At 44.1% G+C, this 14,674-nt stretch overlaps 1 protein-coding gene across 1 annotated transcript in view; it reads right to left on the bottom strand.

The window, feature by feature from the left end:
- MINDY4B (MINDY family member 4B) overlaps positions 1 to 11,676 on the bottom strand; it is a 40,716-nt gene extending 29,040 nt beyond the window's left edge. The window contains exons 1-5 of the mRNA XM_030873497.2: positions 11,570 to 11,676; positions 11,305 to 11,332; positions 9,329 to 9,496; positions 1,285 to 1,404; positions 272 to 363 (exon numbers count right to left, since the gene is read on the bottom strand). Of these exons, the coding sequence (XP_030729357.2) occupies positions 272 to 363; positions 1,285 to 1,404; positions 9,329 to 9,496; positions 11,305 to 11,332; positions 11,570 to 11,676 (515 nt within the window). The remainder of the gene's footprint in view (positions 1 to 271; positions 364 to 1,284; positions 1,405 to 9,328; positions 9,497 to 11,304; positions 11,333 to 11,569) is intronic.
- Positions 11,677 to 14,674: the final 2,998 nt, after the last annotated feature.

The following is a 14,674-nucleotide window of genomic DNA, read 5'->3' as shown; positions in this document are numbered from 1 at the left end:
CTGTCAGGGGGCTCTGCAGTGGAGCATAAAAACTGTCAGGGTTACCCCTGCCACTGAACACTGAAAGGGACTCTGGAAGAGCTCTACCTACTCACGAAATTCAGTCCCTCTGGGAGAGCCAGAGCCATTTCTGTCTTACGAGGCAAGTCCTCTTATGAGGCAAGTCTCCTTCCTGAGGCAACCTGGGGGATTTTCCCTGGTGGTTATCTAGCCTACAAAGGTTCTCGGGAAATGGGTAATTCTTTGCAAATACTTTTCATAGGCCTCTTACCTGAGAAAGTTACAGTCTTTTCCCTTCCTTGTAAACAACAAATATTTAATGATGCATCCTTGTACAGCCATCTGAATGCTTCGGGCACCTCCCTGAAAAGTGGAGGGTCAGCAGTGAGGAGTTTACAATGGTGGTGGAACCCTCAGGGCCCACGTTATAAAAGAGAGGTCTTGGAAATGGATGTCATTATTTATTCTTCTCGGCAGCCTTTTCCCTTCTGGGACACAGCATCCCCTAGGCTTCTCTACATGTGCCACCGCTCCCCATGGGCTGTGGCTGGGCTAGAATCTGCAATGACTAGCTTCTCTGTGGAGCCCCATAGACGGGCACCCCGGGATGCCTGTCCCCCTCCGCCCCACCTTCACTGGGCTCGTGCCTCATGTCCAACCGTTAGATTTGCAGGAGGTAAGGAACCAGTCGGCTAGCTCTTGAAATTCTGCCTGGCTAGGGATCAATGGTTTGAATTACTGAGGTTTTAAACAAGCCAGAAAGAAACTCCTAGATCTCTTCCAGCCTCTAGATTCTTAGGAATGCTTAGGACCTGGAGAAAAGTGCCAGGAAAACGAAAATTTGGAAGAGAGTGGGGAGGAGTTTGAGACTTTGTGACATCCTAGATAGCGTGTCATAATTTTCAATAGTCTGTTATCATTTAAGTTTACATTTTAAATCGTCGATATGTTTCTACATATGATGATAATGAAAACATGCCTCGTATGGAGGAGGATGGAAGGAAACACAGACAGGGAGCATGGGATTAGGACTTTAAAAAATTATCACCTGGGCTTCCCTGGTGGCGCAGTGGTTGAGAGTCCGCCTGCCGATGCAGGGGACGCGGGTTCGTGCCCCGGTCCGGGAAGATCCCACATGCTGTGGAGCGGCTGGGCCCGTGAGCCATGGCCGCTGAGCCTGCGCATCCGGAGACAGTGCTCCGCAACGGGAGAGGCCGCGACAGTAAGAGGCCCACGTACCACAAAAAAAAAAAAAAAAAAAAAAAAATTATCACCTGCTATTACCTTTCCCACTTCCAAAGCGAAAGCCAGGTCAGAAAAAGGATCATGAAACCGGAAATAGGCCTTTGTCCAGTCAGAGCTGAAGACCTGGGCTGTATTTCCAAAGAGGATCTGGCGCAGTTTCTGAAAAGAGGGGAACTAAATGGTTCAAACAAGACACAAGCCCTCAGCAAACAGACTTAAGCAAGGTGGTGAAACCATGGAGGAGGGCCTGTCCCCTTCCTAGAGTCAGGTTCACACATTACTCTATTCCCTGATTGTAATTGTCCAGCTCTGTGCAAAAGGTTTGCATAGCGTTCACTTAGGACATTTTATCCTGAAGGCTGAGAGTGTCAACTGTGCACCTTTTTATCCTCATCCGAGTTCTGTCTCTGCGTCTGTCTCACCCTCCATTGCCAGCCATCTTCCCTGTACCCCCTTAAGATCCATGACGGGCGACTACGCTCTCCTTATGCCTCTCATTCCTCTAACCATGACTCTGTAACTCCTATCTCTCCCACGTTAGGGTCTTTCTCTCTTGCTCCAGAAAAAAGGAATAGGCAGGACTCTGATTCCAGCAGTCTGAGTACAATAGTGGTGTAAATTGGTATTAAACAAGCAGCCTCTGTTTTTTTGCCCTAGAATCTTTTTTTTCTGGATACTCTGCAGCATGTTAAGATTGGAGAGGGTCTTTTAGAAAATCCCAGAAAATTGGGTACAAGCCTTTGTAAACCAAACCCGTGACAAAAAGGGAATCCCTTTATAATCAGAGGCATATTAATCATTCGGCTTGTGCTAGGTCCTGTGTGGGGTATGGGTATGGAGAGAGAACTTCCGACTGAAGTACTCAGGAGGGCTTCGTGGAAGAGGTGGCATTTAAACTAGGCTGGCAGATGGTGTCTAGCATTTATTGAGTATTTTCTACGCACCAGGCACTGGGCTAAGTGCTTTGCATTCATTATGTTAATTCAATTCCTTGAGAAAGGTACTGTTATCATCCTCCTTTTACAGGAAAGTATTTGCCTAAGGTCACCCAGCAAATCAGGCAGGGCTGGTATTCGTACCCATGCTAACACCACTGATCTGCCTCCCCAGCTTTAATAGTGTATGTACCATCCTTATAACTGCTGTCATTTTTGTATGCCAATAATTATTGAATTAATATTTCTCATTAGCTTGGGACATTCTTTTATAACTTAGAAAACATTTATTTAAAGCATTTCTTTCTTTCTTTCTTTCTTTCTTGGTGGGGAAGTTGGCAGTTTCTCGTTTATTTCAAATCAGTTCACCGTCATTAAGAGCTTACAAAGGGTCAGATATGTGCATTATCTCATTTAATCCCCATTTTACAAGGAAACATTCATTTAAATAAATAAATAAAGCGTTTATTTAAAAGGACACTTTATACCACATCCTTAAATGAGAATCAAAATCACTTGCCATAATAAAAAAAAAATAGAGATATAACGATGTTATTAGATTATGCTAGAAACCGTTGCCTGTGAAAGCTCTGACTGAGCCCTGCGCTCTTTGTAATTAAAAGGGAGATAAGACGTGTTAAAGAGGTGTGAATGTGTGCTGCCCTTTACCGGGTCTTCTCCCTGGCCTGCCAGAGTGGAGAAGGGGCTGACTTTCCCACAGGTAACTCAGTGCTATTCAGTGTCGCTTACTGCCATATCCCCAAAGCACCCCATGCTCCAGCACAGGCACATGTCCCACACTCTGTGACAGACCACACAGTGGTCTGTCGCCTGTAAAGGCGGGGAGGCTGGGTAGAGAGAGAGATCTGCAAACGCACACACATGGTACCAGGGTATCCAGGGACAGTGAGTGGTTCACTGGGTCTAGAACACTGTGTGTTCTGGGGCCCCAGGGCAGGAAGTCAGTGGAAGCTCAGAATGGAAAGTACCTTGGGTCTGATCCTGGAGGGCTTTGAATATCACACTCAGGCATTTGGAGCCAGTTGAAGAGTGTGGACAAAAGGAACATGGAGCCCAGCCGGTCAGAGCCAGGGTACCTCTTCCCAGCTGTGCATAGCGTGGGCTCTAATGGTTTCCAAGAAGGACAGATGCAGGAGAAGCAAGCATCTGGAATGGTCTTCTCCATCTCAAACCAGGGTCTGGTTCCATGGCTGGAGTTTATTTCCTGGCCACCTCTGCACCCACCCTCAAAAGAAAAGATTGCCTCTACAGAGAAATAGAGACAGGTGCATTTCAGAATAAGCAAGAGCCTAGAATTGCACCTGAAGGAAAATTATCTGTCCGGTGGCCATCAAGGAGAGGGAGGAGAAGGCTGCTCTTAGGAGACACAGACTCGGTGTGCACTGCAACCAAAGAGGGCCACCAACCCAGGACATCCCCAGCAGAGCCCTGAATATGGACAGAAAGTGTCTCCCTGACATCAAGACTGCACAGAAGAAAACTGCTCACTCCTGACTCCAGGGTTGAGAAGCCCCAGCTCTGCTTGGACATGCCGACCACATGAACGGGGACAGATTGTCAAACCTCTCTAAGGCTTTCTTTGCTTATCCTGAAACGGGGATAACCCCTGCTCTGTCCCCATCACTGAAATTGAAAGCTACCACTGCAAGAGGAGAAGTATGGAAAGGACTGTGGGAACCATAAGTGCTGTTATTACCTTTGTGAAAACACAGCCTGTCTACACTGGAACCTCTCATGTTGCATGGAAGAAAGTCCCAGCCCAGATGGAAAAAGCCCAGACACTGGCAGGGGTAAGGGAGGAGAAGCCATGGATAATGTGACAGCCTAAGACAATTGTGGCTGAGAAAGCTGAGAATTCAAATTCAATTTAAAAAGCTCAGTAAGCCAGATCAAACTCCCGTTTCTGTTGCCAGCTGCCCCCTCCAACTTAGGGAGAGCCACTGTCCAGCTTCACCTCGGGAAGGCCTAGAACAGGGGGGCTGCAGGCTTCTCAGGGAGCCCCCAGTGTCCAGGGTGGCAACAGAGATGACTCACCTTACTTATGTAACACTGACTTTCTTTTCTTTTCTTTTTTAAATTTTATTAATTTAATTTAATTTAATTTTTTTGCTGTATGCGGGCCTCTCACTGTTGTGGCCTCTCCCGTTGCGGAGCACAGGCTCCGGACGCGCAGGCTCAGCGGCCATGGCTCACGGGCCCAGCCGCTCCGCGGCATGTGGGATCCTCCCGGACCAGGACACGAACCCGTGTCCCCTGCATCGGCAGGCGGACTCTCAACCACTGCGCCACCAGGGAAGCCCTCTTTTCTTTTTTTTTAAAAATTTTTATTGGAGTATAGTTGATTTAGAATGTTGTGTTAGTTTCTGCTGTACGGCAAAAGTGAATCAGTTATACGTATACATATACCCACTCTTTTTAAGATTCTTTTCCCATATAGGCCATTACAGAGTACCGAGTAGAGTTCCCTGTGCTGTTCAGTAGGTCCTTATTAGTTATCTATTTTATATATAGTAGTGTGTATATGTCAATCCCAATCTCCCAATTTATCCCTCCTCCCAACACTGACTTTCATATCAGTATAATTTATAACAAGATTAACCTGACACATAGTCAGTGATACATGTATGTTGTTGTGCTGCCTGGTAACTAGACACAAATGGCAAATGGTCCTAATAAATGACTATAATGATTGTTATTACTTAACACAATCAGGCACGGTTTTTCTCTCTTCACTTTGTTAGTTTTCCAGGAATACCTCTCTTCCCTGATTGCTGTGGTGATGATAACGATGGTGATCATTCTCTCTCTCTCTCTGTTTCTCTGTCTCTCTGTCTCTCTGTCTGTCTCTCTCTCGCTCTCTCTCTCTGTCTCACACACACATACACACACACACGTCCTGGATCATTCTTCCCAACAGATTTCATTTCCTTACCCTGACTGCCTTGTCCATTGTCCCTGGTCTTAGAGGGACCTCTTGTGACCACCTGTCCCCGTCCAGTCCTCTCCCACATGCTCCCTGCCCACAATTTGAAGTAGAATAATTTGCTTTGAAGCTCCTTCCCTAAATCTTTTCCTGCTTTAGAAATTACTGGACCATCATGGAATCAGAGAGGTTAGAATTACTGCGTCCTAAGAAGACATTTCTAAACTAGCCCATCAAATAGAGTGGTAGTCTCTTTACCTGGTTGCATTCACCATCAATTTCGCAGCATCTGGTGCAGTAGCAGGCTCGCAAGAAGTAGTTGTTGAATTTTTAAAAAGCGAATTTGGCTCTCGTTTTACAGTTAAAGGACTTGGGGCCCAGAGCAGTGAAGTGGTATGCCCAGGGTCACGTAGATAGTAAATGGTAGTGCCAGGAATCAAATGCAAGCCTTTCAACTGGTACCAGTCAGGGTCCCAGCAGGAAACAGATGGCACTCGAGTCAGGATAATTAACTTGAGGAAACTTTAATTCAGGGACCATTTACAAAGATGTGGGCTGCACGTGGGGCAGCAAGAGTGGCTAATGCAGGGCCCCAGGGTTAGCAAGAGTGAGAAGTTTTTATGTCGCTGACACCTGGAGGGGTGGAAGGGCGAGGGAGTCCTGGGAGAGGACTGCCTTCTGAGGAGAGGGATTCAGCCAGCTTTGCACACCTGACTTCATTCCCTTCCGTCCCTCCAGGCTCCCTCCAGGGCTCCCATTGGTCAAACTCAACAGGAAGTCAGAGGAGGGAGCCCTACTGATGGGGTGAGTACAGCTCAGTCTGCAGTGCAGAAAGCAGGGCGGACAGGGGTAGAGTATGCTTCTGAAGGGGCACACAAATGACACCCACTACCCTGTACAGCGATGCCTCTCTTGGGGATCACCCAAGAGGCAATGAATGAATGAATGAAACACCTACTGAGGACCATCTATCAGCCAGACCTATGTTGGGGTTACCAGGCTGTGCTTCCTGCTCCCCTAAAGCCAGCCCATTGCCTGTTACCCTCGATTAGAGCTTCATTTTTCTGGTTCTCCCCCAGAATATTTTGATCTCCCAGTATTACAGTTTTAATATGATCCTGCTGGGTGATATTGCAAATACACTAGGGGTTTGTTTATTGGCTGCTGATAAAAGAGGCAATAGGAATGTATTCCAGGCTGGGTCCCGCAGAAGGGCCTGACTGTGAAGGAGGATGAAAAACTTCTGCTGGTGGGAAGCACAGCGGGGGAGGGGGTGTTGCTGTGGAAGAGCCCAGAGGAGGACTCTCACCTTCTCCGATGATGCCACCTGGGCCAGCAGCCTTGCCCGCCGTTCATTACACCACATACACTATAAGACGTGCGGCTGGGGGAAGGAAGAACCCTGTGGTACTGGAAATAGGGCAACAAAAGGCGAGAAACAGGAGAGCTGGGGAAAGCAAAGGGGCATTGGCTGTTTTGCCCACTCCCTACTTTCTCAGCAGATTCCCAGCAAAAAGTGTGTGCCAGTGTCAGGAAATCCTATGAATCGCAATTCCAAATGGAGGCGGGAAATGAGAACAGCAGAATGACAACGAAAAACACTCTCATGTGAGTGCTAGGATCCAATCGCTCTAATAATTTGCCAGGCGGCTGCACGGCCAAAATGTCGATTAGAATTGGTCAAGCTTCCAAACTGCCTCCCTGGACACGAGTATTCAGAACCGCAAGGCTCATCATCTTGAAATCCCAGGGTGTGTTTAATTAATGCTACTGTTATTTAAAGGATACATTATCATCTGGTCCTCATAATGGGAATACGTCCAAATTTGTTTTTTTTTTTTTTTTGAAGAAAAATCAATTCTCTTTGCTTCTGGGACTTCCTGAACCCTCCATCAGGTCTGATTCTTTCGTCTCCCAGCCTTTTCCAAAGGGAGAGAATTACCTTGGAAAAGTCACTGAGGAGGTCTCCAATTGCATCATGTCTGTGTTTGTAGGCAAGTGGGAGAATTCAGACCCAGACTCTCCTGCCTCCACAATAGAGAGAGGAACTAGAAGACTTTGGAAACACCTGTGAATGCCTTTTTTTTTCCCCTGTTTTTAAAAGGCATGACGGTGTTTTTAGAAATAGATTGTCCATTCACATGGTTCAAAATCCAGAGAGTACAAAAAGCTATGCTGAGAAGACTCCCCCCGACCCAGGGCCCTTGCCCCTCTCCCTCCGCCTACTGTCACATTTTAGGAAGTCTTCTGGAATTTCTGTGTGCATATACAGGCAAATACGGTATCAGTGTAGAATCAGTTTTCTCTATTTTCCGTACAAAAGGTAGCCTATTTCCTGATATGTGTAAATTTTAAAATGACATTCTTCATAGAAATTCATTAGTAGCCAATAATACTTTTTTATTAAAGTGTTCATTAAAAACCTTTTACAGTAAAATGTGGATACACTCGGCCCTCTGTATCTGCGGATATGGGGGGGGCAATGGTATTAGGCCATTTTCTATAAGGGACTCGAGCATCAGAGGATTTTGGTTTCCTCTGGGGGGTCCTGAAACCAATCTCCCGAGGATATTGAGGGGCACTGTAGTTGCTCTAACTACTGTTTCTACAGCACAGTGTAGGCAGAATAACCACTGAGCCTGGAGATGCTAATAGGATTACACGTCACCTGTCTTCATTCCTCAAAAGGAGAGTGATGAACTAGACACCTAAGACACAAGTTAAGGCACCATCCAGGAACTGTGAGGCCAACGAGCAACGTGCAGCATCTCAAGAGAGCCCTGCTGGCCTGTCTTCCTGTGACATCTGGCACTGGAGCACAAGAGGGAAGGTGGATTGAGGCAGAAAGATCTGTGAAGATAAGAAAGAGCACGTGGGCCTCCCAGCACGTTTGTGCCGCAACCTCAGCAGTGGAGAGAGTTGCTCTGTGAAGCCTGTGCGGATGTACGTGATGAAAAAGAACACGGGGGCTGTAGTCCCTGTGTACGATGATGTTCCACCTGGGGAGCCTCAGGAACAGCTACACTGAGGGTTAGAAATACTGCAGTCGGGGCCAGCCTGGCCTCTGGGCTCGACAAGCAGGGGGAGACTGTGAGGTTTCCCCAGAGGGGGTCTGGCCCCCACTCCTGCCTCTCATCAGGGACCCTGCCTGCAGGGCACAGACTACAGAGCTTTATGTCCATGGCAGGTCTGACCGTAGGCCTTGCTGGTCTTTACCCAGAAGACCAGGCTGGTCCCGGGTGGGTTCTGCAAGCGTGCCCAGGTGCAGGGCCGCGTGTCCTCAGAAAGGAAGTGCTTCTTCTGACTTTTGTCCTTAGGGCCCCAAGGAGAGGTTTCTGCCTAAGTATCTAGAATGTGGTCTGGAGGCTGAGGAAATGGGGTGAATGTGGGAAAACTGTCCCTAAAAGCCCTGATTTTCACTATGATTGAAAGGGCCATATTACAGGACAATCCTGTTGGCGGGATCTCTCACCCTCTCTGGTGCTTTTTCCCTGCCTCGACCCCTGGCTTTACTTCCCCAATTCCCGATCATGCCTCTTTGACCATGACAGCTGGTCCTTTGGCCATTCGCCAAGGCATTGCCCCCAGCCCATGCAGTGAGGTGTGTCTGGGTCTCTGCCTCAGCCCCTCTCCCCAGCCCTGGTCAAGTTTTGAATGGAACAAACAGTCCCTGGGAACAGTAGCTTCCAGGTCCACTTGGATTCTTGAACATCGGGTTCTTTTCAAATCTGCTTATTTGTTGGCAGCCCCAGGGAACGTTTCTTTCTTGAGATCATCTCTTTGCCCCAAGACTGGGCCTGGACATGTGTCCCCATCTCCCTCCTTCCTGCCCACACAGGACAGGGGTCCTGTCTCCCACATCTACCTCGTCTTCCACCTTTGCAGTCCTCACCGGCTGCCCTGTCCTACCTTATATGTAAATTATTTGAATTTAACTCCCTCATGGCTTCACACTTGACTGTCACACTGAGGGAGTAAATAAAGAGAGACTGAGAGTTTGGGAGGAAAAGCCTGTAACGTCACCGGTGTCCTTGAAAAATACCATAAATAAGTCATTTTAATTATATTCGCCTTTTACCAGTAACCACCGTCTGTAGTCTTATCTTCCATAATACTCTCACATGACAGCAGATAAGATTCCCCTGCCTTGTTGTTTGGGGAAGATTACGTTTCATTTCATGTTTAATTGACAAGCTATACTTACCGTGGCCACTGCTAGGGAGATAGGAAGGCCGCCCGATTTTGAAGAGATGATAGAGGGTTTGGGAATAGAACAAAGGCTACTCGATGGCCAATGTCCGTGTCCTTTTGGCTGAGGTATTCCTGTTCCATCTTCAGTTTCACCGGCAGATATATGGTTGCCTTCACGATTCTGTGTAAAGTGCCACCACCAAAAAACAAAGCAAACAGAGCTGGTGATGACCTTTTTTCCTCTCTTTTCTCTCTTTCTGTCTGAAATATCAGTGTTCAGAAAATGTTGTCTCCCTTTTAAAGCTGTCTGAAAATTTTCATAAATAGCAATAAAAGAGGCAGAAAAATCCCAGTGTCTGTGTCAAAAGGGTTTCTCCTAAGTTTTATGTGACTCGGAGAGGTTAAGTGTAACTATGGAAACATAATTAACGCTATCAAGACCTTGACTTGAAACTATGTTTATAGAAGAATGTAAGTGTCACTGTCTCTTGTTTTGAGAAGGCAACATTTTATAAACAATGAGTGAATCTTTCCAGTCTATATGAGGTATTTCTCATTACGTTGTTAACTGGCCAGTAAACAAAGTCAGGTTACCTCCTTTTAATTCTCTCAGATTCCTGTTGCCTAGCAAGTGAATATAATAATTTTCTTCCTTAAAAAAATCCACCCCCTACCTTTAAGAAAAACATCTATTTTTACTTTTCTTAACTGATTCTTACGGCATTTAAATATGAGTTAGCATTGATTCTTCTTCCAATTTACTTCTATCCTAATTTCATGAAACAAATTTGCCCAGTTGGTAGCTGAAACATGAAGGAAACTGCCTTCCTAGTTTTTCTGGATTCCTAGAGGCTAAGATGCTTTCTTATCTCAGAAACACAGCATCCAAGTCACAGACTACTGGTGGGATAAGATGCATTTCGCAAATCACATGGAAAATCTTTACATTTTTGGCAGGGGGTTTCCCCCACCTTGTGTAAAGCATAACTTGACATTTATTTTTTTTTCCTTGTAAAGATTGTTTTATCTTTTGACTATTCTATTCCCCCAAATGATAGCTACCTCCATTTAATACTTTCAGGACTAAAACAGAAGTATTATCTCCCCAATTCTAACAGACTGGGTCAGAGAGTTTCAGCACATATAATAAGGCTTTTGATCACAGGTTACTTGGAGCAAGGTGCTTTAGTGGTAATAGTTAAAATATTAATAATTCAGTTGTTTGATTGTATCGTATATTAGTGCCAAGAAAATCACCTTAATATTTTATGCTGTGTTTGTTCAGTGATTGAATTAATATCTGAAACACAAAGTCCATTACCTTCTAACCTTTTCAGGTGACGTGAGAGAAAAACATCTTTCATCTTATACTGTATAACAGATTTTAAAATACATGTTAACACCTGAATTCAGTCATCTTTTCCTTATTTGAAGATGGTAAGGAAAACAATTTTTCAGAAGCTGAAACAAGACAATAACTATTTTCAGAACTACTTTTCTCCAGGATCACTGAAGCACTTGGGTGTCAGAATCTAGTGTTATTTCACAAGTGTAGGAACTCTAGATTCTCATATTTTTTTTTTCTAAAATAATAACCACATGGTGCTTTTAATGATGAAGAGGAGATCAGCTCGGTGCTCTGTGGTGACCTAGATGGGTGGGATGGGGTGGGGCGGGAGGGAGGTCCAAGAGGGAGGGGACATATGTATACATGCAGCTGATTCACTTCATTGTACGGCAGAAACTAACACAACATTGTAAAGCAACTATACCCCAATTAAAAAGAAAAAGTAGGAAGAGATTTTTCTGAAAAAAGAAGGCGCAAGAAAAGATCTTCAACAAGGTTTCTAGTTTTGTGTTTTCACACGTTAAATGCTGGGTGCCTGAGTGACATTATGTGCACAGAATAAATGCAGATTATGCTGTTAATGTGATTGTTTTGAAGAAGCAGCTAGAGGGAAACACACTGGCTCTGAGAAAAATAATTACCTGAGAAGTTGTATTATTGGTTCCCAACCTATAAATGAAAGAGAAAACATCAAGAAAATTACTCACTATGTTCAACCCTTATACCCTCAAACCTCTTCAACTTCAACCTTGCTAGGGATGGCTCTTTCTGCAAACAGTCATACCTGAAGCATTTAAAATGTAAATCTGTAACGGACACTTCTCACGTGGCAAGCATAAAAGCTGATTACTTAAACACCTAAAATCCCTCTGGTTCTCGAGAAATGAGAAAATGAGAACATCTTACCGCTGATAACTAAAGATTTCCCTCCACTTGTCCAGAAATGAAATCTTCCTAGTTATCTCCTCTAAATCCAGCTCTTGGGAGCTCTGTTCCCGGTCCGAGGGCTCCATGGCTGTTTAGATAATGTAAGGAATTAGAAGAAGGAAGTTGTTCGGGTGGGAGAGAGAGAGCTGGCAGTGAAGTGAGATGGCTGGCATAGATGCCCAGGTGAAGTGTGTGCAGCCCCTACTTTTTGACCAGCAAGGAGATCACGCCACCCAGTTGCAGCTTTGGGCGTTTTGTAAGCCCCCGCTATCAGATAATGATTAAACTTTCATTAGAGGTAGAATACTTTTGTGTTTTTCTTCACTGTATGGACGCCATGAATGTTTAATCCAAGACACAGATTTATAAACAAAGGGACTGCAATTACTTACCTGTATCAGAGCAACTGGGATAATTTAATCGATGAGAGATACCATGCTGGTGGAATGTGATAGCACCTTATTCTGTGGTACCTCCTTGGAAATACGTAGTCAAAGAGGATAAAAGCCATCATGCTGATATTGAAAAATGATAGCAACTACTGTTGGGTAATACGTAGGCCGAGGAAGAATCTGGCCAAAGGATATTTGATATAGATTTTAGTCCACAGAAATATTACACAATTTGAAGAGGGACTGGTTTGATTTGTTTTGGGGAGAAATTTAAAGGTATGTCTCTTCCTATTGGCTGAATGAATTGTAGCTGTAATAACTGGCATAAAAAAGAATATTGATGGTTGTGTTGGTTAATTTTATGTGTCAACTTGCTAGACTATGGTACCGAGTTTTTGGTCAAATACCAGTCCAGATGTTGCTGTAAAGATATTTTTTAGATATGATTAACATTTAAATGGTAGAATTATGGTTCCTCTGGGTATATGCCCAGGAGTGGGGTTGCTGGGTCGTGTGGTAGTTCTATTTTTAGTTTTTTAAGGAACCTCCATACTGTCCTCCAGAGTGGCTGTACCAATTTACATTCCCACCAGCAGTGCAAGAGGGTTCCCTTTTCTCCACACCCTCTCCAGCATTTATTGTTTGTAGATTTTTTTGATGACGGCCATTCTGACAGGTGTGACAGATGAATGGCTAAAGAATATACAATGGAATATTGCTCAGCCATAAAAAGGAATGAAATTGGGTCATTTGTAGAGACGTGGATGGATCTAGAGACTGTCATACAGAGTGAAGTAAGTCAGAAAGAGAAAAACAAATATCGTATATTAACGCATAAATGTGGAACCTAGGAAAATGGTACAGATGAAGCAGTCTGCAGGGCAGAAATAGAGACATAGATATAGAGAACAAATGTATGGACACCAAGGGGAGAAAGCGGAGGTGGGAGATGGTGGTGGTGGTGTGATGAATTGAAGATTGGGATTGACATATATACACTAATGTGTATAAAATGGATAACTAACAAGAACTGCTGTATAAAAAATAAATAAAATTCAAAAATTCAAAAAAAATTTAAATTAGTGATTTTGAGTAAAGCAGATTATCCTTTGTAATGTGGGTGAGTCTTATCCAATCAGTTGAAGGCCTTAAGAGAAAAGACCAAGGTCCGCAGAGAAAGAAGGAATTTGACCTCTAAACTGCCTTTAGACCTGAGCCTGCAACATCAACTCTTCCCTGGGCCCCCAGCCTGCCAGCCTGCCCTGCATATTTCAGACTTGCCAGTCCCCACAATCATGTGGCCAATTAGTTTAAGGAAATATATTATATTATATATATAGAGAGAGAGAGAGAGAGAGAAAAGAGAGAGAGAGAGAAATCCACATGTCCTATTGGTTCTGTTTCTCTGGAGAACCCTGAGAAATACAATGGTTTTATCAAAACAAATAATGGTTACCAGAAAAGAGTTCCTGTCTTTTCTGACCTAAATTGGACCTCTTCAGCAGGAGGTCACTTTCTCTATGACATATCTGATCATGAGTTTTGTAAAATTCTGGTAATACTAAGAGGTCAAAGCAAAGAGGCTATGTGGATTTATGATGACTAGAGTAGTCAGGGCTGAGGGGACTGGTTATATATTGAAACACAGCAAGTCACCACATCAACCAGAGGCAGATTTAAATGTCCGCAGTTTTGCTTGGGAACGCTCTACTTCCAGTTTCTTAAACTAACTTTTAGGGATTGTTTAACCATTTCATATTCACAGGTCTCATAAACTTCCACCAGGTTCAGTACTTTTATTGTAAACATAAGAGGCATAAAGAAATCCTTTCTTATCTCCCTCCTCTAACCATACATCCTCCTTTAAAAAAAGCTTTACTCTGCTTTCCTCTTTACAATTTTATAGTTTTAATGGGGGCATCAGTATTTAATATTTATTGGGCACCCCCTAACCCCCGCTATAGAATAACAATGAAAATACTTGATCCTTGCTCTCAAATAATATAAAGGTGAGAAATGTCTTGGAATTTCCAATTTAGAAAGTCATATTAAAAAATTAATTCTGGATCTACCATTTAAATAATTTAACAACCCTAAACCAAGAAAGAGGAGTAGCTGAGAAAACTATTTTTCGTAAGAATCATTATTAAGTCTGTATATTTGGAACTATGTCTGTGTCCTGGTTTACAGAGAATTCTATAAAGGTAGAAGCATAAGCCCCATTGACTAGACAACTTACTAATGTACCATTTTGTTGGGTTCAGTAAAAATATTTTGAGTACTTCCTGTGTGTCAGGCACTTGGAGATGCCAAGTTGAGTAAGATACGGTTCTTGCTCTTTCTAGCAGAGGAAACAGGCACACAGGGAGGGGAAAATGCGTGAGAACAGTGGCTCGGGGCTGTGGGAGCACAGGGGGCGGGTAGGAAAGCAGAGTGGTAAAGGGCATGGTCTCTGGGCCCCAGCTGCTTAGTTTTGAATCATGGTTTCACCACTTGATAGCTGTGTGGCCTTGGGCAAGTTATTTAACCTCTCTGTGCCCAGTTTATTTATCTGTGAAATGGGGATAGTTCCATATCTTTACCATGTTGAGACTTCTAATAGATGAAAATGGTATATCACTCTACTTATGTAGATCTTATTTATCTTTCCATTGTTTAATCCTTAAAAGTAGAATGCCTGAACCAAACGATA

This window comes from Globicephala melas, chromosome 4 (genome assembly GCF_963455315.2).
Source record: "Globicephala melas chromosome 4, mGloMel1.2, whole genome shotgun sequence".
In the NCBI taxonomy this organism is placed as follows: domain Eukaryota; kingdom Metazoa; phylum Chordata; class Mammalia; order Artiodactyla; family Delphinidae; genus Globicephala; species Globicephala melas.
This window is presented reverse-complemented; position numbering and strand designations above follow the sequence as displayed.